General features: G+C 44.3%; 1 protein-coding gene across 2 annotated transcripts in view; it reads left to right on the plus strand.

Annotated features, from left to right (window-relative positions):
- CAMK4 (calcium/calmodulin dependent protein kinase IV) overlaps window positions 1-24,915 on the plus strand; it is a 274,481-nt gene that overhangs the window by 237,246 nt on the left and 12,320 nt on the right. For both annotated transcript variants that reach the window (XM_027970560.3, XM_060416621.1), the window contains one exon: window positions 17,871-17,946. In XM_027970560.3, the coding sequence (XP_027826361.1) occupies window positions 17,871-17,946 (76 nt within the window). The remainder of the gene's footprint in view (window positions 1-17,870; window positions 17,947-24,915) is intronic.

Raw genomic sequence — 24,915 nt, forward strand, 5'->3', positions numbered from 1 at the left:
TATCTCTGGGCTTTCTGTTCTGTTCCACTGATCGATGTTTCTGTCTTTGTGCCAGTACCATACTGTCTTGATGACTGTGGCTTTGTAGTAGAGCCTGAAGTCAGGCAGGTTGATTCCTCCAGTTCCATTCTTCTTTCTGAAGATTGCTTTGTCTATTCGAGGTTTTTGTATTTCCATACAAATTGAGAAATTATTTGTTCTAGCTCTGTGAAAAATACCATTGGTAGCTTCATAGGGATTGCATTGAATCTGTAGATTGCTTTGGGGTAGTATACTCATTTTCACTATATTGATTCTTCCAATCCATGAACACGGTATATTTCTCCATCTATTAGTGTCCTCTTTGATTTCTTTCACCATGTTTTATAGTTTTATATATATAGGTCTTTTGTTTCTTTCAGTTCAGTCGCTCAGTTATGTCCGACTCCTTGTAACCCCATGAACCACAGCATGCCAGGCCTCCTTGTTCATCACCAACTCCCGGAGTTCACTCAGACTCACATCCATTAAGTCAGTGATGCCATCCAGCCATCTCATCCTCTGTCATCCCCTTCTTGTCCTGCCCCCAATCCCTCCCAGCATCAGAGTCTTTTCCAATGAGTCACTCTTCGCATGAGATGGCCAAAGTACTGGAGTTTCAGCTTTAGCATCATTCCTTCCAAAGAAATCCCAGGGTTGATCTCCTTCAGAATGGACTGGTTGGATCTCCTTGCAGTCCAAGGAACTCTCAGGAGTCTTCTCCAACACCACAGTTCAAAAGCATCAATTCTTTGGCACTCAGCCTCTTCACAGTCCAACTCTCATATCCATACATGACTACTGGAAAAACCGTAGCATTGACTAGATGGACCTTTGTTGGCAAAGTAATGTCTCTGCTTTTGAATATGCTCTCTAGTTTGGTCATAACTTTTCTTCCAAGGAGTAAGCGTCTTTTAATTTCATGGCTGCAGTCACCATCTGCAGTGATTTTGGAGCCCCCCAAAAATAAAGTCTGACACTTTTCCCACTGTTTCCCCATCTATTTCCCATGAAGTGATGGAACCAGATGCCATGATCTGTTTCTTTAGGTATATATATTCCTAATTATTTCATTCTTTTCATTGCAATGGTGAATGGAATTGTTTCCTTAATTTCTCTTTCTATTTTCTCCTTATTAGTGTATAGGAATGCAAGGGATTTCTGTGTGTTGATTTTATATCCTGCAACTTTACTATATTCATTGATTAGCTCTAGTAATTTTCTGGTGGAGTCTTTAGGGTTTTCTATGTAGAGGATCATGTCATCTGCAAACAGGGAGAATTTTCTTGTTTTCCCATCTGGATTCCTTTTATTTCTTTTTCTGCTCTGATTGCTGTGTCCAAAACTTCCAAAACTATGTTGAATAGCAGTGGTGAAAGTGGGTACCCTTGTCTTGTCCCTGACTTTAGGGGAAATGCTTTCAATTTTTCACCATTGAGGATAGTGTTTGCTGTGGGTTTGTCGTATATAGCTTTTATTATGTTGAGGTATGTTCCTTCTATTCCTGCTTTCTGGAGAGTTTTTATCATAAACAGATGTTGAATTTTGTCAAAGGCTTTCTCTGCATCTATTGAGATAATCATATGGCTTTTATTTTTCAATTTGTTAATGTGGTGTATTACATTGATTGATTTGCAGATATTGAAGAATCCTTGCATCCCTGGGATAAAGCCCACTGTGCCATAATGTATGATCTTTTTAATGTGTTGTTGGATTCTGATTGCTGGAATTTTGTTAAAGATTTTTGGATCTATGTTCATCAGTGATATTGGCCTGTAGTTTTCTTATCTTGTGGCATCTTTATCAGGTTTTGGTATTAGGGTGATGGTGGCCTCATAGAATGAGTTTGGAAGTTTACCTTCCTCTGCAATTTTCTGGAAGAGTTTGACTAGGATAGGTATTAGCTCTTCTCTAAATTTTGGGTAGAATTCAGCTGTGAAGCCCTCTGGACCTGGGCTTTTGTTTGCTGGAAGATTTCTGATTACAGTTTCACTTTTTGTGCTTGTGATGGGTCTGTTAAGATTTTCTATTTCTTCCTGGTTCAGTTTAGGAAAGTTATACTTTTCTAAGAATTTGTCCACTTCTTCCAAGTTGTCCATTTTATTGGCATAGAATTTCTGATAGTAGTCTCTTATGATCCTATGTTGTCTGTTGTGATCTCTCCATTTTCATTTCTGATTTTGTTGATTTGATTTTTCTCCCTTTGTTTCTTGATGAGTCTGGCTAATGGCTTGTCAATTTTATTTATCCTTTCAAAGAAGCAGCTTTTGGCTTTGTTGATTTTTGCTATGGTCTCTTTTGTTTCTTTTGCATTTATTTCTGCCCTAAGTTTTAAGATTTCTTTCCTTCTACTTACCCTGGGGTTCTTCATTTCTTCCTTTAGGTGTAGAGTTAGGTTATTTATTTGACTTTTTTCTTGTTTCTTGAGGTATGCCTGTATTGCTATGAACTTTCCCCTTAGCACTGCTTTTACAGTGTCCCACAGGTTTTGGTTGGTTGTGGTTTCAATTTCATTCATTTCTATGCATATTTTGACTGCTTTTTTGATTTCTTCTGTGATATGTTGGTTTTCAGCAGTGTGTTGTTCAGCCTCCATATGTTGGAATTTTTAATAGTTCTTCTCCTATAATTGAGATCTAATCTTACTGCATTGTGGTCAGAAAAGATGCTTGGAATGATTCCAATTGTTTTTTTTTAATTTACCAAGGCTAGATTTATGACCCAGGATGAGATCTATCCTGGAGAAGGTTCCATGTGCACTTGAGAAAAAGGTGAAATTCATTGTTTTGGGGTGGGATGTCCTATAGATATCAATTAGGTCTAACTGGTCTATTGTATCATTTAAAGTTTGTGTTTCCCTGTTAATTTTCTGTTTAGTTGATCTATCCATAGGTGTGAGTGGGGTATTAAAGTCTCCCACTATTATTGTGTTATTGTTAATTTCCCATTTCATACTTGTTAGCATTTGTCTTACATATTGCAGTGCTCCTATGTTGGGTGCATATATATTTATAATTGTTATATCTTCTTCTTGGATTGATCCTTTGATCATTATGTAGTGTCCTTCTTTGTCTCTTTCACAGCCTTTGTTTTAAAGACTTTTTAATCTGATATGAGTATTGCTACTCCTGCTTTCTTTTGGTCTCTATTTGTGTGGAATATTTATTTCCAGCTCTTCACTTTCAGTCTGTATGTGTCCCTTGTTTTGAGGTGGGTCTCTGGTAGATAACATATATAGGGGTCTTGTTTTTTATATCCATTCAGCCAGTCTTTGTCTTTTGGTTAGGGCATTCAACCCATTTACATTTAAGGTAATTATTACTTTGGCCACCTCATGTGAAGAGTTGACTCATTGGAAAAGACTTTGATGTTGGGAGGGATTGGGGGCAGGAGGAGAAGGGGACGACAGAGGATGAGATGGCTGGATGGCATCACTGACTCGATGGACGTGAATCTGAGTGAACTGCGGGAGTTGGTGATGGACATGGGGGCCTGGTGTGCTGCGATTCATGGGATTGCAGAGTCGGACACAACTGAGCGACTGAACTGAACTGAATGATCCCTTTGCCATTTACTTTATTGTTTGGGGTTCGAGTTTATACACTCGAACTTTTTGTGTTTCCTGTCTAGAAAAGATCCTTTAGTATTTGTTGGAGAGCTGGTTTGGTGGTGCTGAATTCTGTCAGCTTTTGCTTGTCTGTAAAGCTTTTCATTTCTCCTTCGTATTTGAATGAGATCCTTGCTGGGTACAGTAATCTGGGCTGTAGGTTATTTTCTTCGTCACTTTAAATATGTCCTGCCATTCCTTCCTGGCCTGAAGAGTTTCTATTGAAAGATCAGCTGTTATCCTTATGGGAATCCCCTTGTGTGTTATTTGTTGTTTTTCCCTTGCTGCTTTTAATATTTGTTCTTTGTGTTTGATCTTTGTCAATTTCATTAATATGTGTCTTGGGGTATTTCACCTTGGGTTTATCCTGTTTGGGACCCTCTGGGTTTCTTGGACTCTGTTGATTATTTCCTTCCCCATTTTAGGGAAGTTTTCAACTATTATCTCCTCAAGTATTTTCTCATGGTCTTTCTTTTTGTCTTCTTCTTCTGGGACTCTGATTCGAATGTTGGGGCATCTAACATTGTCCCGGAGGTCTCTGAGATTGTCCTTATTTCTTTTAATTCATTTTTCTTTTTTCTTCTCTGTTTCATGTATTTCTACCATTCTATCTCCTACTTCACTTATCCTATCTTCTGTCTCCGTTATTCTACTGTTGGTTCCCTCCAGAGTGTTTTTGATCTCATTGATTGCATTATTCATTATATATTGACTCTTTTTTATTTCTTCCAGGTCCTTGTTAAACATTTCTTGCATCTTCTCAATCCTTGTCTCCAGGCTATTTATCTGTGATTCCATTTTGATTTCAAGATTTTGGATCATTTTCGCTATCATTATTCAGAATTCTTTATCAGGTAGATTCTCTATCTCTTCCTTTTTTGTTTTATTTGGTGGGAGTTTATCCTGTTCCTTTACCTGCTGGGTATTCCTCTGTCTCTTCATATTGTTTATATTGTTGTGTTTGGGGTGGTCTTTCCGTATTCTGACAGTTTGTGGATTTCTCTTTATTGTGGCATTTCCTCACTGTGGGTAGGGTTGTACGGGTGGCTTGTCAAGGTTTCCTGGTTAGGGAAGCTTGTGTGAGAGTTCTGGTGGGTGGAGCTGGATTTCTTCTCTCTGTAGTGCAATGAAGTGTCCAGTAATGAGTTATGAGATGTCAATGGGTTTGGAGTGACTTTGGGCAGCCTGTATATTGAAGCTCAGGGCTATGTTCCTGTGTTTCCGGAGAATTTGTGTGGTATGTCTTGCTCTGGAACTTGTTGGCCCTTGGCTGGTTCTTAGTTTCAGTGTAGATATGGAGGCGTTTGATGAGCTCCTGTCGATTAATGTTCCCTGGAGTCAGGAGTTCTCTGGTGTTCTCAGGATTTGGACTTAAGCTGCCTGCTTCTGGTTTTCAGTCTTATTTTTACAGTAGCCTCAAGACTTCTCCATCTATACAGCACCATTGATAAAACGTTTAGGTTAAAGATGAAAAGTTTCTCCACAGTGAAGGACACCCGGAGAGGTTCACAGAGTTACATGGAGTAGAGAAGAGGGAGGGGGTAGTTAGAGGTGACCCAAATGAGATGAGGTGGACTAAAAAGAGGAGAGAGCAAGCTAGCCTGTAATCACTTCCCTATGGGCGCTCCACAGTCTGGACCGCTCAGAGATATTTACTGAGTTATACAGAGAAGAGAAGAGGGAGGAAGGAGACAGAGGTGGCCAGGAGGATAAAGGGGAAATCAAAAGGAGAGAGACAGATCCAGCCAGTAATCAGTTCCCTAAGTGTTCTCCACTGTCCAGAACACACAAAGAGATTCACAGAGTTGGGTAGAGAAGAGAAGGGGGAGGGAGGAGATAGAGGCGACCTGGTGGTGAAAAAGGAGAGTCCAAAGGGGGAGAGAGCAGTCAAGCCAGTAATCTCGCTCCCAAGTAAAACTGGGTACTGAAGATTGGGTTCTTAAAGATACAAAATTGATAACAAATACCAAAAAGCAAAGATTAAAAATCTAGAGTAGAGTTTGGATTTTCAAAAATACAATATTAAAGAAAAAAGTCACAAAAATTATTTTATATATATATATATGAAGTTTGCTTTTAAAAATAGGGTCTCTTTCTTTTTTTTGCAAAGTAATATAGTAGGTTATAAAATGAAAATTAAAGGAGTAATAGAGGACTTAAAAATAAAAAAATTAAAGAATGATTGTAAAAATAGTAAAAATATATCTAGGACTTTCTCTTTTGTTGTTGCGGGCAGTGTGGTGTCAGTTCATTTTCAGATAGTTCCTTGGTCCGGCTTACACTTCTCGAGAGCTATAGGCCCCTTCCTGTATAGTCGTTCTAACCACAGGGTTTCAATCTATTGCACCTGTCACTTCCAAGGCAATTCCCTCTGTTTTAGCTTCTTCTGGTTGCTGGTCTCTTCAGTGTCTAATTTCCACCCTGACCCGAGGGGGCGGTGGCGGACACTTGTTTAGGCTCACTTGTTCAGCCGTGCTGTGGGGAGGGAGGGGACACTGCAAACAAACACCACTGGCGTGTGCTCACACTGTCTCCGCCACACTGGGTTTGTCCCCACTCACGGTGTGGGTGCTTTCCCTGTCTACACTGCTTAGGCTCTAGGTTGCTGTCCCGGGAACTGTCTGAGGCCAGCCCTGGGTTGTATGCACTTCCCAGGTCTAAGCCGCTCAGGTTAAGGTACTCGGGTAGTCCTCAGAGGTGCAGACTCAGTTGGGCCTGTGTTTTGTGCTCTTCCCAGGTCCGAGCAGCTCAGGTGACCAGGTGTTTGGCAAATGCAGTTGCTGCGACTTATCGCCTCTCCCGTCCCTGCCACTCTGTTTTCTGGGTGTACAACCAGCACACCTTCTCAAGTGGATGCTGACTGTCCAGAATCCCAAGAAGTCTTGGTTAGCAACAAAGCCTGCTTGCAGTTTGGTAGATAATGCCTCTATGGGGCTGCGATTGCCCCCTTCTGGCTCTGGCTGCCCTTGCCTGCCTGTCACCTGAGGGGGATAGGCTGGCCTGCAGCCAGCTAGCTCTGCTCAGTCCTTTGTTCTGTGCACGGTCCTGGTGGTGTCTTAGGTTAGGGCTTTTTGTGTGGTAGCTATCCCACAGTCTGGTTTGCTAGCCCAAGTTAGTTCCCTCAGCTTGCCCTTGGGGCATTCAGGCCCAGTCCTTACTCTAAGCAATGTAGCCCGTCCCTCCCTGCCCAGCCCCAGCTTGCTAGTGGCAGATGCAGGCATCTGCGCTGCTTCTCAACTGGAGGAATAACCGTTGGGCTCATAATCTGTGGGTTTTAACTATTTATTTATTTTTCCTCCCTGCTGTGTTGCCCTCTGTGCTTCCAAGGCTCGCCACAGACTCAGCAGTGAGAGTGTTTCCTGGTGTTTGGAAACTTCTTTCTTTTTTAAGACTCCCTTCCTGAGACGGAGCTCTGTCCCTACCTCTTTTGCCTCTCTTTTTATCTTTTATATTTTTTCCTACCTCCTTTTGAAGACAATTGGCTGCTTTTCTGGCTGCCTGATGTTCTCTGCCGGCATTCAGAAGTTGTTTTGTGGAATTTACTCGGCATTCAAATGTTCTTTTGATGAATTTGTGGGGGAAAAAGTGGTCTCCCCATCCTATTCCTCCACCATCTTCCAAACTTTCAAAATAGTTTCATGTCTTTGTTCATTTCTAGAAGACTAAATAGCTAAGGTGAAATAATTAGAGTATCCAGTTACCTTGGTAGTCTAATCATGTAGGGAATTATATCACCTGAGAACTAATTAAATACCCACAATGATGACTTTCTTTTTCAATGAACTTTAAAAAAAATAAAAAATACTGTAAGAAATAAGTATGTAGTACAATGTCACCTGCACTGCCTGGAAGTCTCCCTGACTGGCTGCTGTGTGCCAGATGGTCCCCCGGGCTTGTGGGCAGTGAGATCGGGGCAGGAAAGGCTTGAGGGAGGTAAGAATGCCTGGCAGGCTGGCCCGGACCCATCGCCCCTTCCTGCACATCCCGTCTCCTTTCCCCGAGCCAGCGCGGACTGTCCCAGGCAGGCTTGCAGTGTCCAGTCCAGACGAAGAGATGCCCGGGAAAGGGCGAGTGAAACTGGTGACGAGCCAGGAGTGGTGAGCAGGGGTGTTGCTGACCTTGGTGTTGACCTTGCAGAGCACAGGGGCTCAGAGGTGTTTGGGAAGTTTTAAACTTAGAGGAGAATGAGTCTCTCAGGGCCTTTGTATTTTCTGATACAGACCTAAAGAAAGGGTGTTCTGTGGAACTTTAGTCTTTTTTCATTTAATTTTTACTAAGTTCTTATTATGCACTGGGCACTGTTCTAGGTGCTTGAGACACAGCAGTGAAAAAATTATTTAAGGAAGGTAAACTTTAGTGGGAGAAGACAAACAATAAACAGAATACATGTGTAAACTATATAAAAAGAGAATTTCTGTGGAAGAACCTAGAGTTGGGGAAGAGGACAGGAATTGCTGGGAGCCTGAGTTAATGTTTAAACAGGGTAAACTGTGAAGGCTTCACGGGAGAGGAGATCACAACCTTGGAGGAGGGCAGGGAGAGAGCCCGTGGTATAGACACCTGGGAAAGAACATTACAGGGGCAGGGACTGAGCGCACCAGCCCCGAGGAAGAGCATGCCGGCCTGCGAGCAGGCGGCTGGCGGGCGTGTAACTGCAGGGGACAGGGGGCCTGAGGCTGGAGAACCGCGCGGGAGGACACAGCCGCCCTCCCTGGGGCAGAACACCTTCCGAGCAGCAGGCGCGGGGCTGCTGGCCGTGGGGTGCTGTGAGACATCCCAGCGGATGTGTCTGAGGTTCAGAAGCCAGGGCGTGGCTGCTGGTACCAGTGTGTAGATGCTACTTAAAGTCACGAGACTGTCCAGCATCTCCTGAGCAGAAAAGGAAGTGATCCCACTGACGCCCAGGCAGCATCGCCTTCAGGAGGCCAGAGAGGAGAAGAGACCGCGTTACCATTCAAATGGTCGAACAGCAGACACTCCACAGTGCAGAGCTAGGAATGAATAGCTGTGTAAGACACCGGTCTGGAGCTCAGTGCACAAAACCATGTTCCAGCACCTAGAGCTGTCAGCAGCTCAGGCGCTCATACAAGCAGCCACCTCCCTCGCGTGGGAGATGGTCCCAGACCCGCCTACGCGTCCCGCAGGGTCAACGCCTTGACAGGGATAAAGCGAGAGCCCTGCACACGTCCTCATCACCCGTACGGTATTAAGTGGTATTCCCGCAGAATCCCTGTATGCATCCTGTGTTTGTCAACTAAGTTGCGAAACGAGCACTTAACCAAGTATATTTTAACCTGAGATGGCTGATAAAATGGAGTCTAAAGAGATTGTCTCCAACGTCACCCCTCACTTCTCCTGCTCCCTTTAGTTTAGAGACAGTCTTTTAAAAATACATTGTAGTTGGAGGACAGTTGCATTACAGTGTTGCTTTGGTTTCTGCCGCGCATCAGCGTGCATGGGCCGTGGGTGTGCAGGGTCCCCACCCACCCCCGGGTTCTCGCCGAGGCACGTGGGCAGCAGGGCCCCTCCGGCTCTGTTTACCTGGCGGTGTGTATGTTCCCGCGCTCCTGTCTCCTTTCATCCCACCATCTCCCTCCCCTCTCTGCGTCCGTGGGTCTGGTCTCTGTGTCCGCCTTACAGACAGTCTTCTAATGTACTGGAAATCCGTAACTTCTTGGTCTCAGTATCGCAAATCATTCTCTGTGCCCTCTTCCTTATAATTGTGAGAGACCACTTCCAGAAAAAGCCAGCCGCGCCCACGAATCGCCTGCTGTGAGGATTCGGCTCTATAATTGCCTATGTGAGGGCGGAGCAATGGGAGGAAAGGGGTCAGAGAGCTGAGTGACGCGTGTGGGTAGGGACGCGCTTAAAATGCACCATTCGGGCCCTCAACAGCCACAGGATGTTCCATTTTAGAGTGTTTGCTACAGAAAGGGTAATCATAAAATAAACAGTAAACGTTTCAAAAAGAATTATTGCTGATAATTATCAGTGAGGTGTATAGTTCCTTTAGAGAAAAGCACAATATTTGCCAACGTAGCACATGAGACAGTTTGAATGCTAAATCCATCACTTGATATCTGCATCGTCATATAAAAAAGAGATTCTTATATCATGTTACTATTAGGATGAGATAATTAATTCTATGGTGTATTTATTTATACTCTGCCTTTTCCCACAAAAATGGAAAGATGGCTTTCCAATAGTTGGCACTCCTTTGCTGTCCCTCAGCCAGCACCCATCACAGCTCTAAAGTGGCCAGGAGATTTGGTATGGTCAAGATTTGGAACCAATAGTGATTACTCCAGGATGGGAGAACTCAAGGGAAGCATAGAAAAGTGACTTTCATAGAAATGAAAGTTTCACAGGGTGATGAAGATAAGTCGTGTTTCTTTTGTCTGCTTCTGAAAGCACTAGGTGTTCTAGGATATTTGATTTTCTCTTCAGGGTATCATTTAAAAAGCAAAAAAGTGAAGTGAGAAAAATAAACAGGCTCTTTCTTCACCCATTTATAAGATTTATACAAAAAGAAATGTCATATGATTCGTGTGGCAAGGAAGACTTCTTCAACAGCTGAAATGAAGAACAGTGAGAGTTGTATTGACTGATGTTTGAAGTGTAAAAGAGCCAAGGAAAATAGAAAGGATGCATTAGAACATAAAGAGCCTATCGCTTATGTCTCAAAACATCCTTCAGACCTTTTTTCTTGCTCTACACTGCCAAGTGGTAAATAGCTCGAGTGTCCGAGGCTCCGAACGCCCCCTCGCTTGTTCTCAGCCTTCCGCAGCAAGGCGTGTATAGAAGTGACAGTGTTCTGAGGTTCACTGCAGTAAATGGGCACGGCTGCTCCCAGCCAGAGGCAATCCCCCCGCCCCCAACCCCAGAAGCCTTTCGGCTGTCTTGCAGTCTGATCCGGTCCATACCTTTGTCACAGCATTCAGCATACTGCGCTCACACATTACCTGTCTTCTCTACTGTCAAAGCAAACACTGTCCTTGACAAAGTTGAAAAGGTTGTTCCTGATTCTTGCCAAATATGAGACCCCGTAACAGAGAACCACACACGGTTCTGATGCTCAGAAAAGCCTGCCGTGGGCACCATAGGAGCTGGTAAGCTCTGTGAGCCTATAGGAGGCGCCTTGGAGGCACCTCCTCGGGGGTCCTCCTGGCCAAGCTGGGAAGCGGGAAGGAGCAGAGAAGGTCCGAACAGGCTCTCCGGCTTCTGGCAGATAAACCCTTTCCCTCCTCCTGCTCGATGCCCTGGGGCGGTGCTTAGAGGAGTTTCTAGGTGCTGAGGGTGCCGTGGGTTTCTACGGCCCAGGAGTCTCTGAATTCAAGATCAGCCTCTGCACCGCGAGCCCCACTGTGTCTGTCTGTCCACTGTACTTCTATTAAGTCAGGTTCGGGCTTTAAGGTGAAAATAAATCTTTTCTGTTTTTTAACTGCAGTATAACTGATGGACAGCATCGCATTAGTCTCAGGTGTGCAACATGGTGATTAAGAATGTCCATGTATCATACTCCATTCATAGCTATTAGAGACCTCCGGCTGTATTTCCTGTACATGCAAGGAGAATGGTTGAAAGGAAAATGTAGGAGAGAATTCAAACACAAATGAGCAACAACAACAAAGCTCTGATGCAGTGGAGCCCATAGTGGCCCTAACCTGCCTGCGGGCACCCTGGGGCTGACCCCTCCCTTCCCAAGTCCCAGCTCCTCCCTGCCGCGCAGTCTCATCGCCTTTGCTTTCATCAGGGAGCCCTCTTCAGTATTTCCTCAGCCACTACCTCTCTCCCTTTGCCTGGTTCAGTTCAGTTCAGTTCAGTCACTCAGTCGTGTCCAACTCTTTGTGACCCCATGAATCGCAGCACGCCAGGCCTCCCTGTCCATCACCAACTCCCGCAGTTCACTCAGACTCACGTCCATTGAGTCAGTGATGCCATCCAGACATCTCATCCTCGGTCGTCCCCTTCTCCTCCTGCCCCCAATCCCTCCCAGCATCAGAGTCTTTTCCAATGAGTCAACTCTTCCCATGAGGTGGCCAAAGCACTGGAGTTAGCATCATTCCTTCTGAAGAAATCCCAGGGCTGATCTCCTTCAGAATGGACTGGTTGGATCTCCTTGCAGTCCAAGGGACTCTCAAGAGTCTTCTCCAACACAGTTCAAAAGCACCAATTCTTCAGCGCTCAGCCTTCTTCATAGTCCAACTCTAACATCCATACATGACTACTGGAAAAACCATAGCCTTGACTAGACGGACTTTGTTGGCAAAGTAATGTCTCTGCTTTTGAATATGCTATCTAGGTTGGTCATAACTTTTCTTCCAAGAAGTAAGTGTCTTTTAATTTCATGGCTGCAGTCACCATCTGCAGTGATTTTGGAGCCCAAAAAAATAAAGTCTGACACTGTTTCCCCATCTATTTGCCACGAAGTGATGGGACCAGATGCCATGATCTTCGTTTTCTGAATGTTGAGCTTTAAGCCAACTTTTTCACTCTCCTCTTTCACTTTCATCAAGAGGCTTTTTAGCTCCTCTTCTCTTTTTGCCATCAGGGTGGTGTCATCCGCATATCTGAGGTGATTGATATTTCTCCCGGCAATCTTGATTCCAGCCTGTGCTTCTCCCAGCCCAGTGTTTCTCATGATGTACTCTGCATAGAAGTTAAACAAGCAGGGTGACAATATACAACCTTGACGTACTCCTTTTCCTATTTGGAACAAGTCTGTTGTTCCATGTCCAGTTCTAACTGTTGCTTCCTGACCTGCATACAGATTTCTCAAGAGGCAGGTCAGGTGGTCTGTATTCCCATCTCTTTCAGAATTTCCCACAGTTTATTGTGATCCACAGAGTCAAAGGCTTTGGCATAGTCAATAAAGCAGAAATAGATGTTTTTCTGGAACTCTCTTGCTTTTCCATGATCCAGCGGATGTTGGCAATTTGATCTCTGGTTCCTCTTCCTTTTCTAAAACCAGCTTGAACATAAAGGATTTCACGGTTCACATATTGCTGAGGCCTGGCTTGGAGAATTTTGAGCATTACTTTGCTAGCGTGTGAGATGAGTGCAATTGTGCAGTAGTTTGAGCATTCTTTGGCATTGCCTTTCTTTGGGATTGGAATGAAAACGGACCTTTTCCAGTCCTGTGGACACTGCTGAGTTTTCCAAATGTGCTGGCATATTGAGTGCAGCACTTTCACAGCATCATCTTCCAGGATTTGAAATAGCTCTACTGGAATTCCATCAGCTCCACTAGCTTTGTTCGTAGTGATCCTTCCTAAGGCCCACTTGACTTCACATTCCAGGATGTCTGGCTCTAGATGAGTGATCACACCATCATCATTATCCGGGTCGTGAAGATCTTTTTTGTACAGTTCTTCTGTGTATTCTTGCCATCTCTTCTTAATATCTTCTGCCTCTGTTAGGTCCATACCATTTCTGTCCTTTATCGAGCCCATCTTTGCATGAAATGTTCCCTTGGTATCTCTAATTTTCTTGAAGAGATCTCTAGTCTTTCCCATTCTGTTGTTTTCCTCTATTTCTTTGCATTGATTGCTGAAGAAGGCTTTCTTATCTCTTCTTGCTATTCTTTGGAACTCTGCATTCAGATGCTTATATCTTTCCGTTTCTCCTTGGCTTTTCTCTTCTCTTCTTTTCACAGCTATTTGTAAGGCTTCCCCAGACAGCCATTTTGCTTTTTTGCATTTCTTTTCCATGGGGATGATCTTGATCCCTGTCTCCTGTAAATTGTCACGAACCTCATTCCACAGTTCATCAGGTACTCTTATCTATCAGACCTAGGCCCTTAAATCTATTTCTCACTTCCACTGTATAATCATAAGGGATTTGATTTAGGTCATACCTGAATGGTCTAGTGGTTTTCCCTGCTTTCTTCAGTTTCAGTCTGAATTTGGTAATAAGGAGTTCATGATCTGAGCCACAGTCAGCTCCTGGTCTTGTTTTCTTTGACTGTATAGAGCTTCTCCATCTTTGGCTGCAAAGAATATAATCAATCTGATTTTGGTGTTGACATCTGGTGATGTCCTGTGTTGTTGGAAGAGGGTTTTTGCTATGACCAGTGCATTTTCTTGGCAAAACTCTATTAGTCTTTGCTTCATTCTGCATTCCAAGGCCAAATTTGCCCGTTACTCCAGGTGTTTCTTGACTTCCTACTTTTGCATTCCAGTCCCCTATAATGAGAAGGACATCTTTTTTGGGTGTTAGTTCTAAAAGGTCTTGCAGGTCTTCATAGAACTGTTCGACGTCAGCTTCTTCACCGTTACTAGTTGGTGCATAGACTTGGATCACTGTGATATTGAATGGTTTCTCTAGATCCTTCACATCTGTTTAAATTTCACTTTCTCTGAATACCTTTCTTGATCTTTCTGACCAGGTCACCCACCCCTCTGTTATAGACACTCCCTCCAAGCACTCTATGTTTCTTCGTGTGTTTTTTTTTTTCTGTGGTAGTGGAGACTTGTTCTCTGTGATGCCCCGTCATTCCCCAGCACTACCCACAGCACTTGTCACACGGCATGTGCTTAACAAATGCAGTTCATCATCAGTTGAATGAGTGAGTGAAGAAAACCTGTTGATTTCCTTTGCCTGGTCTCCCTTGGATTGAGCTTTCTCAAAAACAGTTAACAGTTTGAAAAAGCCTTCCAATAAAGAATACCTCTCTGTGGTTTTAACTCCGTAGGTAGGAAGGGATCAGGCTCATCTAGGGCACCAACAAAATGAAGGTTCAACAAAATGAAGGTTCAGTCAGTTCAGTTCAGTTCAGTCGCTCAGTTGCATCTGACTCTTTGTGACCATCACCAATTCATGGAGTTTACCCAAACTCATGTCCATTGAGTTGGTGATGCTATCCAACTGTCTTATCCTCTGTCATCCCCTTCTCCTCCTGCCTTCAATCATTCCCAGAATCAGGGTCTTTTCAAATGAGGATTCAAATGAGCTCTTCGCATCAGGTGGCCAAAGGATTGGAGTTTCAGCTTCAACATCAGTCCTTCCAATGGATATTCAGGACTGATTTCCTTTAGGATGGACTGGTTGGATCTCCTTGCAGTCCAAGGGACTTGCAAGAGTCTTCTCCAACATCACAGTTCAAAAACATCAATTCTTTGGCACTCAGCTCTCTTTATAGTCCAACTCTCTCATCCATACATGACTACTGGAAAAATCATAGCTTTGGCTAGACAGACCTTTGTTGGCAAAGTGATGTCTCTGCTTTTTAATACACTGTCTAGGTTTGTCATAGCTCTTCTTCCAAGGAGCAAGTGTCTTTTAATTTCATGGCTACAGTCACCATCTGCAGTGATTTGGGAGCCCCCCCACAAAAAGTTACAGTCAGTCATCCAAATTATCCCTCTATTTTTCTCTTAGGGCTTTAGGAGAAGGAAAACCTAGCATCAGTCAATATATCACAGGCTATACCTAATCTTGCTTATTTTAGAACCATTTCCTGTTACAGTGATTTTATTTACTAAAATGAATGGATCCCAATCTTTATATGCACCTTCAGTCTCTAGATATTAGACTGTCAGGTGTCCTGGGAGTTCTGTAGCAGTTAGTGTTTAATGAGCAATGACGTGGATGATGGTGACTTTAGGAAGTAGCAGAAAACTTGACTCTGCTTAGAAGACAGCCAGGAAAATCAATGAATGATTATTAACTATTTCTGAAAAAAATTCTAAATCATTTAAAATACATGTTAAAAAAAAACCTATAGTACACCTTGAATGTTTTTATTCCCCTGTCCCTGCATTTTGCTTGTTTACTTGTTTGTTTGTTTTGATAATGAGATAAGAAAATATATTAAGGACATCCAGGAGTGTCTGTATGAATAGCATTAAAAGATGGAGTGGTTGATACCTTTTCTTGAACTGAATTGGAAGTAGTCAATTTCTGACTCTTAAGAAAATCATAAATATGTAGAATTACCCTCCAGGACATGTGATACGTAGGAGACTTGAAACACTGATGTGCCAGAGACTGAAGTTTTTTCTAGAAAAGCTTTTGGCGCTTGGAAAGGGTTCGCATAGATTACAATAATGTGTTCTGCTGGCTCTGAAGTCACAGTCCTATTAACTAGTGATCAAAAATATTTAAAGGTTACTGTGTATTAATATCTAGTTGTGTCTAGGTATTTAGGCTGATTTCATCCAAATTTTATATTATGATAGTGAATATAATAAATCCATTTTAAAATTTCTTTTTAAGAGAAATTTATTATGGAGGACAAACACATTCTATGTTCCATTTGTCTCAGTCAACCTCACTGTGGGAAGTCTAGCTTTTCATCCCACCAGTTTACTCATCTTGCAGCATAATGCCTTACAAGGAAATAAATTGCCTCTGGGAAGTAAGGTTGCACCCAGTGATGGGAAGGGAGGTCAAATATTGCCACATCGGGTAAAACCAACTAAAACCCTGTAACATGGTTTCAAAAAGGACTTAGTTTCATAGTATTCGCTTCCTTTGGGTCCCTTGACTTGGGAGCTACAAGGATCAAAGTCAGGGGAAGCCCCGGACCTTTAAGACAGCCCGCTGGCCTCCGCAGGCGCCTCCTCATGCAGGCTGGGTGAGGACCACCCCGGAGCTGGGGGTGGGTGCCCGCAGGCGGCAGGCTCAGTGGCTCGCCAGGGGGGGTCCTGAAGCAGGCGCACAGGGGGAGCACCCGTCCTCTTTTCTTGCCTGGACTCTCAACAACTCTTCCTTCACTTGGATGACAGCATATGAAACCTGGAAATTAGCTAGTGCAGTTCATTTACTGGAGGTAAAAACCAAGACCCAGAAAATATGAGACTCTCAGCATCTCATGTGTGTGTTTAAATGTCAGTAAGGGATTGCTGATGCTTCCCTGGTGTGGGACTTGCCCTGGGGAGGGTACGTGGCTCTGACTGTGCCAGATGTGTGCGCCTTCGGCCCCCAGCGGAGGTGGCCCTTCTGAAAGCTGCAGCCTCACCGCAGGCCCCTCTGCCCGACGCTGAGCAAGGCGTTTGCGAGTGGGAGGTCAGTGCAGAGGCCCTTGGGCCCCAGAAAGACGGTCTGTGGGGTCCAGATGGCTCTGGGGATGCACGCGAGCCTGGCTGAGAGGGTGGTCCTGGCTTTGAGCGCGCATTTTTCTTAATTATGTTAATTAAGTCTAAAAAGGAAACTGTTCTAGGAATAGATGCCCGTGGAGCCCGGATCCCGATCCTGAAAGCGTGTGTCCCGCTGAACTGCCGCGCGGAGCGTGAGGACGCAGGCCCATTCCACGTGCCCTTCACCTGTGACAGTTTCCACAGGAGGGAGGGTATCCGGAGAGAAGAAAACGGAGCGGGAGGACGTCAGAGGGAGGCCGCGGTGTCCTCTCTGTAACTCGGGGTCCCCTGAGGACAGCTTAGGGGCTCGCCTTGGCGTGTCCTCCAGTCCTGACATCCCCAGGCCGCGTGGACGCGGCTCCGGCTCGCCGCTCCCCCGCCCCGAGGGAAGGAGTGCGGAGCCCTGACCCCGGGCCGCCCTCGGGGAGCACTCAGCACTCCGCCTCCTCCCCGGGGGGCCCCGCGGACCCCCGCAGCGCGTCTCTTCAGAAGAGAAAAGGGCTGCTCTGGGCTGTAGACCTGCGCCCTGCTTCGGCAGAGAGAGCAGAGCTCTCCCTGCTCCGTTTCTTGCGTAATTAGTGGGCCAGCAAGCCACCTCCAGGCCGGGGGCAAGCCGTGGACCCAGTCAGCCTCCGTCTCACAGCTGGGTCTGCGCTGGGGGCCGCCGCGGGGCGAAGACCTGCGTGCCGAGACCTGCGCCCGCTCTTGTCCGCCCTCCAGCGGTGGACTGTCCAGGCCTGTCACCGTCCGCCCTGCCCCTGCCCTACACGCGGTCAGAAACACACGCTCACGGAGACCTCGGGCCTCAGGCGGCCTGACTGTGCCTCTTGCCTCTTCTATGCTGAACTTTCATTTCTTTCGTTTCTGTGTGCAAAGCTCCCTTTGTAGTACAGGTACAGCTATCTGATTTGAAAAGTATCATGATGTTCTGATGTAGAATATTAAAGTTAGTAAGTTTACTTTTATGTACCCCAAACACAGAATATAATCTTTTCCACTAAAATTGTCATAAGAATTTGTAGCCTCATACTTCGGTTGGAGGAGAGAAGATTGGTTCTAAACCTGTTCTGAAGTTCCTGTTGATGAGCTCATTTCTTCTCCATTGCTTGTTACTAAAATGTGAATACTGAATTTAAACTCTAATACAGTTTTCACTTTTTCTGCAGCACCTGAAATCCTTAGAGGCTGCGCCTATGGACCCGAGGTGGACATGTGGTCTGTGGGGATAATCACCTACATCTTGTAAGTGAATAGAAGCGATCTCTCAGCACACTGTTTCCTTTGCTATAGTGTCTTCTAGTTACTTATGTGTGCACGCATGCTCAGTTGCTCAGGCCTGTCCAACTCTTTTCGACCCCATGGACTGTAGCCCACCAGGCTCCTCTGTCCATGGGATTCTCCAGGCAAGAACACTGGGTGGGTTGCCATGCCTCCTCCAGGGGATCTTCCCAACCCCGGGATCAAACCTGTGTCTCTTATGACTCCTGCTTTGTCAGGCAGTTTCTTTACCACTAGCATCACCTGGGAAACCCAAGTACTTACAGTCCTCATGAAAAAAGCAAGATCCCTTTTAACTTTTTGTGGTTCTCTATGATGTACTACATCATGAGAAACACTGGAATGGAAGAAACACAAGCTGGAATCAAGATTGCTGGGAGAAATATCAATAACCTCAGATATGCAGATGACACCACCCTTACGGCAGAAAGTGAAGAGGAACTAAAAAGCCTCTTGATGAAAGTGAAAGGGGAGAGTGACAAAGCTGTCTTAAAGCTCAACGTTCAGGAAACTAAGATCATGGCATCTGGTCCCATCACTTCATGGGAAATAGATGGGAAAGCAGTGGAAACAGTGTCAGACTTTATTTTGGGGGGCTCCAAAATCACTGCAGATGGTGACTGCAGCCGTGAAATTAAAAGACGCTTACTCCTTGGAAGGAAAGTTATGACCAACTTAGATAGCATATTGAAAAGCAGAGACATTATTTTGTCAACAAAGGTCCGTCTAGTCAAGGCTATGGTTTTTCCAGTAGTCATGTATGGATGTGAGAGTTGGACTGTGAAGAAGGCTGAGCACTGAAGAATTGATGCTTTTGAACTGTGGTGTTGGAAGACTCTTGAGAGTCCCTTGGACTGCAAGGAGATCCAACCAGTCCATTCTGAAGGAGATCAGCCCTGGGATTTCTTTTGGAAGGAATGATGCTAAAGCTGAAGCTCCAGTACTTTGGCCACCTCATGGGAAGAGTTGACTCATTGGAAAAGACTCTGATGCTGGGAGGGATTGGGGGCAGGAGGAGAAGGGGACGACCAAGGATGAGATGGCTGCATGGCATCACGGACGTGATGGACGTGAGTCTGAGTGAACTCTGGGAGTTGGTGATGTACAAGGAGGCCTGGTGTGCTGCAGTTCATGGGGTTGCAAAGAGTCGGACATGACTGAGCGACTGAACTGAACTGAACTGATGATGTACTAAGAGTAGTTAATGAAAGAATTTTCAGAAAACGAGCAGCATGTTTTGTAGTTTTCTTGGGGTAAGAACTTCTGTCTAGGGCTTCGGTGTGTCTCATTATAGTATGCGGTGTATCACAGACATGGGAACAATTCATTATTTGATGATATTAATGAGCATGAAATCACCTATTAAACTTGCTCTTGTTTTCCTTATGTGCATGTCAACCAAATGATAAGAGTATTATTCCTTTTTAAGGGACAAATGGTTCTTTAACCTCTGAAGCAATCCCAAACCTATATATGTCTTCTCAGGAATGTTTTAAAGGCATTTTGACTACTAGTTTTATTTCCTGTATGTGTTAAGTTCTCAAGGACTGCTGGGGTCCAGCCCCGGTGGATCCAGGGTAATTCAAAGGTGGGGATGGAATCGGCGTCCTAGGAAAAACTTATTTAATTACAGATAGAGAGGGATTAGAAAATTAGCAGAGAAAAAGAGGCTGAATAACTTGGTTTACATGGAATACCAATCACCACCTACGTAGGCCGCCGGTGTCTTTCCGTTCTCCCAAAGGAGAGGAGGCACTGAGGCCTCCCCGGTCTGATCTTAGAAGCCCAGGCAAAATTAATAGGCTTGGTGAGTACCCACATACCAGATGGGAATTCGGCCAGGAAACAGTAGGAGAGAAAAAGATTCTGAATAACTTGGCTTACGTGGGATACCAATAAAATTCCAAGACAAGGAATTTGCACCATCTACGTTGGGCCACCGGTGCCACTTGAATATCGGAAGGTGCCCCTCCTTGGGCTCCTTCTCGAGTGGGCTTGAAAACCGGGGCAAGTCAGTAGACGTGGTGAGCACCCACACTCCAGATGGGAATTCAGCCAGAAAAACGGGGAGCAAGAAGGAACAACATGGGGGAATCAGTCTTTTCTGAAACTGATCCCATTTCTTTATTTTTCAGGTTTGCTTATATACCTTTTGTTATACATAGGGATGAATACAGAGTCATGTGGGGGTCAGCAGTCCTGACCTTTATCAAAATCAGGTGCTTCATATAAATGTATAAAAAAAGGTTTTAGGGGTTTTACATCATCTTCTGGCCATGAGGCCTGCTGACATTTTGTGATCCTTTCTTTCTGATAACCAAAAAACTTATTTTTTCCAAGGGTATTTTTTCTTAAACCAGGCACCACCCTCCAAATAAAGCTGCATTCCTATAGGGTGAAGGTGTAGTGGGTTACAATCAAGAAAGGAATTTATTTAACCCAAGGTTAACATGATTAATCTTAAAGGTTAATACTTATTTATCCTATATGCTAGTTATATTCATTATAAGGGCAGGGAATATGGAGATTTAGCAGCAAAACATCAGCCCAACAAATGAAAACCCTTTACCAATGTTCCGCTTAAGATCTATTTAGTCTTAAGATAGTGATAAAGTTACATTTTTGCATAGCAAGGACACAGTGATTTATAACAAAGTACAGTGATCTATTACAAAAGAGAAAATTCATTAACTCAAAAAGTCTAGTATTGCTAACATCAAAAACTACTATAGTTCCTTTTCTATATTCCAAATACATTGATTAATATATTCCCAGGTGCCTAAGGATATGGAGGCCTGGTGGCAATCATTGACTCAACAATGAGAAAAGCCCTATACTAATGAAGACTTTCAAAATACTCCAAGCTCTCTGTGCTGTTTATGGTTAAGAGGTAGTAAACAATCATGTGCTGAGTATGGATAATCCTGTCACACAAGCTAGTCTGCCTGCAGAGAGGTTTGACCTGAGACACCCTTGTCACACCCAGGGCAGGGAATTAGCAGCAATTATTGGCACAACAAATGAAAAACCCTTCACCAATATAATTCCTAACCAACCCACTATACTGACAATTTCCAACTTCCCAAAAGAATCTGCCTTTAGAAAGTCTAAAGCATCTCATGTACCTCTCATGATTGGGAGGCTGTAAACAATCACATAAACCTGTACAGGCAGGCTAGATAACCTTCAGAGGAGTTCTTAAGTTGAAACACTCTTGTCACGCCCAGGAATTTTTATTGACTTGGAGCTGTAAGCTAACTCTTTCCCCGAGAGAGGAAATGGGGGTCAGCCCCCCGTAAAGTCAGAGGTATAGGTGAGAGCATGAAACAGTAAAGTAGGTAGACTCTGGTTTTGGGGGTAGATGCTCGGGAACAGGGGTTTCCTGAGGCTTGATCATGCCTTTGAGTATGCCGAAGCCTCCTTCCTCATGACCTTTGCCATAGGCTGAGTTCCTCACCCTGGCTCCCGGCAAAGGACGTTTAGTATAATACCCAGAACTCAGAGAAAACTTCTGAGGGGGGAGGGTGTTATCTTTCACTCTCTGGTATCTCCAGCTCCATTTCTAAGCTCCTGTCTACCAATAAACAACGAGTTTCAGTCTGCCAAAGAGATGATGGAATTGCAGACAAATATGAAGGAAATAGTCGAGAGTGATAGGAGAGTGTCTGTCGAGGAAGGTTGCCTGTGGAACAGCTGCAAAAGCAAACCTCACTGAGCTCCAAGTTCAGTTTCAGTTCAGTCGCGGAGTTGTGTCCAACTCTTTGTGACCCCATGAATCGCAGCACACCAGGCCTCCCTTTACATCACCAACTCCCGGAGTTCACTCAGACTCATGTCCATCGAGTCCGTGATGCCATCCAACCATCTCATCCTCGGTCGTCCCCTTCTCCTTCTGCCCCCAATCCCTCCCAGCATCAGAGTCTTTTCCAATGAGTCAACTCTTCCCATGAGGTGGCCAAAGTACTGGAGCTTCAGCTTTAGCATCATTCCTTCCGAAGAAATCCCAGGGTTGATCTCCTTCAGAATGGACTGGTTGGATCTCCTTGCAGTCCAAGGGACTCTCAAGAGTCTTCTCCAACACCACAGTTCAAAAGCATCAATTCTTCAGCACTCAGCCTTCTTCACAGTCCAACTCCATATATGACCACAGGAAAAACCATAGCCTTGACTAGACGGACCTTAGTCAGCAAAGTAATGTCTCTGCTTTTGAATATGCTATCTAGGTCGGTCATAACTTTTCTTCCAAGGAGTAAGTGTCTTTTAATTTCATGGCTGCAGTCACCATCTGCAGTGATTTTGGAGCCCAAAAAAATAAAGTCTGACACTGTTTCCCCATCTATTTGCCACGAAGTGATGGGACCAGATGCTATGATCTTCGTTTTCTGAATGTTGAGCTTTAAGCCAACTTTTTCACTCTCCTCTTTCACTTTCATCAAGAGGCTTTTTAGTTCCTCTTCACTTTCTGCCATCAGGGTGGTGTCATCTGCATATCTGAGGTTATTGATATTTCTCCCGGCAATCTTGATTCCAGCTTGTGTTTCTTCCAGTCCAGCGTTTCTCATGATGTACTCTGCATATGAGTTAAATAAGCAGGGTGACAATATACAGCCTTGACGTACTCCTTTTCCTATTTGGAACAAGTCTGTTGTTCCATGTCCATTCTAACTGTTGCTTCCTGGCCTGCATACAGATTTCTCAGGAGGCAGGTCAGGTGGTCTGGTATTCCCATCTCTTTCAGAATTTTCCACAGTTTATTGTGATCCACAGAGTCAAAGGCTTTGCATTGTCAATAAAGCAGAAATAGATGTTTTTCTGGAAATCTCTTGCTTTTCCATGATCCGGCAGATGTTGGCAATTTGATCTCTGGTTCCTCTTCCTTTTCTAAAACCAGCTTGAACATCAGGGAGTTCACAGTTCATGTATTGCTGAAGCCTGGCTTGGAGAATTTTGAGCATTACTTTGCTAGCGTGTGAGATGAGTGCAATTGTGTGGTAGTTTGAGCATTCTTTGGCATTGCCTTTCTTTGGAATTGGAATGAAAACGGACCTTTTCCAGTCCTGTGGACACTGCTGAGTTTTCCAAATGTGCTGGCATGTTGAGTGCAACACTTTCACAGCATCATCTTCCAGGATTTGAAATAGTTCAATTGGAATTCCATCACCTCCACTAGCTTTGTTCATAGTGATGCTTTCTAAGACCCAATTGACTTCACATTCCAAGATGTCTGGCTCTAGATGAGTGATCACATCATCATGATTATCCGGGTCGTGAAGATTTTTTTTGTACAGTTCTTCCATGTATTCTTGCCACCTCTTCTTAATATCTTCTGCTTCTGTTAGGTCCATAACATTTCTGTCCTTTATCGAGCCCATCTTTGCATGAAATGTTCCCTTGGTATCTGTAATTTTCTTGAAGAGATCTCTAGTCTTTCCCATTCTGTTGTTTTCCTCTATTTCTTTGCATTGATTGCTGAAGAAGGCTTTCTTATCTCTTCTTGCCATTCTTTGGAACTCTGCATTCAGATGCTTATATCTTTCCTTTTCTCCTTTGCTTTTCACCTCTCTTCTTTTCACAGCTATTTGTAAGGCCCTCCTGACAGCCATTTTGCTTTTTTGCATTTCTTTTCCATGGGGATGGTCTTGATCCCTGTCTCCTGTACAGTGTCACGAACCTCATTCCATAGTTCATCAGGCACTCTATCTATCAGATCTAGGCCCTTAAATCTATTTCTCACTTCCACTGTATAATCATAAGGGATTTGATTTAGGTCATACCTGAATGGTCTAGCGGTTTTCCCTGCTTTCTTCAATTTCAGTCTGAATTTGGTAATAAGGAGTTCATGATCTGAGCCACAGTCAGCTCCTGGTCTTGTTTTCTTTGACTGTATAGAGCTTCTCCATCTTTGGCTGCAAAGAATATAATCAATCTGATTTTGGTGTTGACCATCTGGTGATGTCCATGTGTAGAGTCTTCTCTTGTGTTGTTGGAAGAGGGTGTTTGCTATGACTAGTGCATTTTCTTGGCAAAATTCTATTAGTCTTTGCCTTGCTTCATTCTGCATTCCAAGGCCAAATTTGCCTGTTACTCTAAGTGTTTCTTGACTTCCTACTTTTGCATTCCAGTCCCCTATAATGAAAAGGACATCTTTTTTGGGTGTTAGTTCTAAAAGGTCTTGTAGGTCTTCATAAAACCATTCAACTTCAGCTTCTTCAGTGTTATTGGTTGGGGCATAAGACTTGGATAACTGTGATGTTGAATGGTTTGCCTTGGAGACGAACAGAGATCATTCTGTCGTTTTTGAGATTGCATGCGGGTACTGCATTACGGACTCTTTTGTTGACCATGATGGCTACTCCATTTCTTCTGAGGGATTCTTGCCCGCAGTAGTAGATATAATGGTCATCTGAGGTAAATTCACCCATTCCAGTCCTTTTTAGTTTGCTGATTCCTAGAATGTCGACGTTCACCCTTGCCATCTCCTGTCTGACCACTTCCAATTTGCCTTGATTCATGGACCTGACATTCCAGGTTCCTATGCAATATTGCTCTTTATAGCATTGGACCTTGTTTCTATCACCAGTCACATCCACAGCTGGGTATTGTTTTTGCTTTGGCTCCATCCCTTCATTCTCTCTGGAGTTATTTCTCCACTGATCCCCAGTAGCATATTGGGCACCTAATGACCTGGAGAATTCCTCTGTCTGTATCCTATCATTTTGCCTTTTCATAGTGTTCATGGGGTTCTCAAGGCAAGAATACTGCAGTGGCTTGCCATTCCCTTCTCCAGTGGACCACTTATATCAAAACAAGTGGATTTGGCCGTCCGCTAGAGGGCGCTGCAGAGTCAATTGTGGTGCGTGTGTCCTGTGCACTCTGCTGTGTCCGACTCCTTGTGACCCCATGGACTGTAGCCCACCAGGCTCCTCTGTCTGT

Source organism: Ovis aries, chromosome 5 (genome assembly GCF_016772045.2).
Source record: "Ovis aries strain OAR_USU_Benz2616 breed Rambouillet chromosome 5, ARS-UI_Ramb_v3.0, whole genome shotgun sequence".
Classification (NCBI taxonomy): domain Eukaryota; kingdom Metazoa; phylum Chordata; class Mammalia; order Artiodactyla; family Bovidae; genus Ovis; species Ovis aries.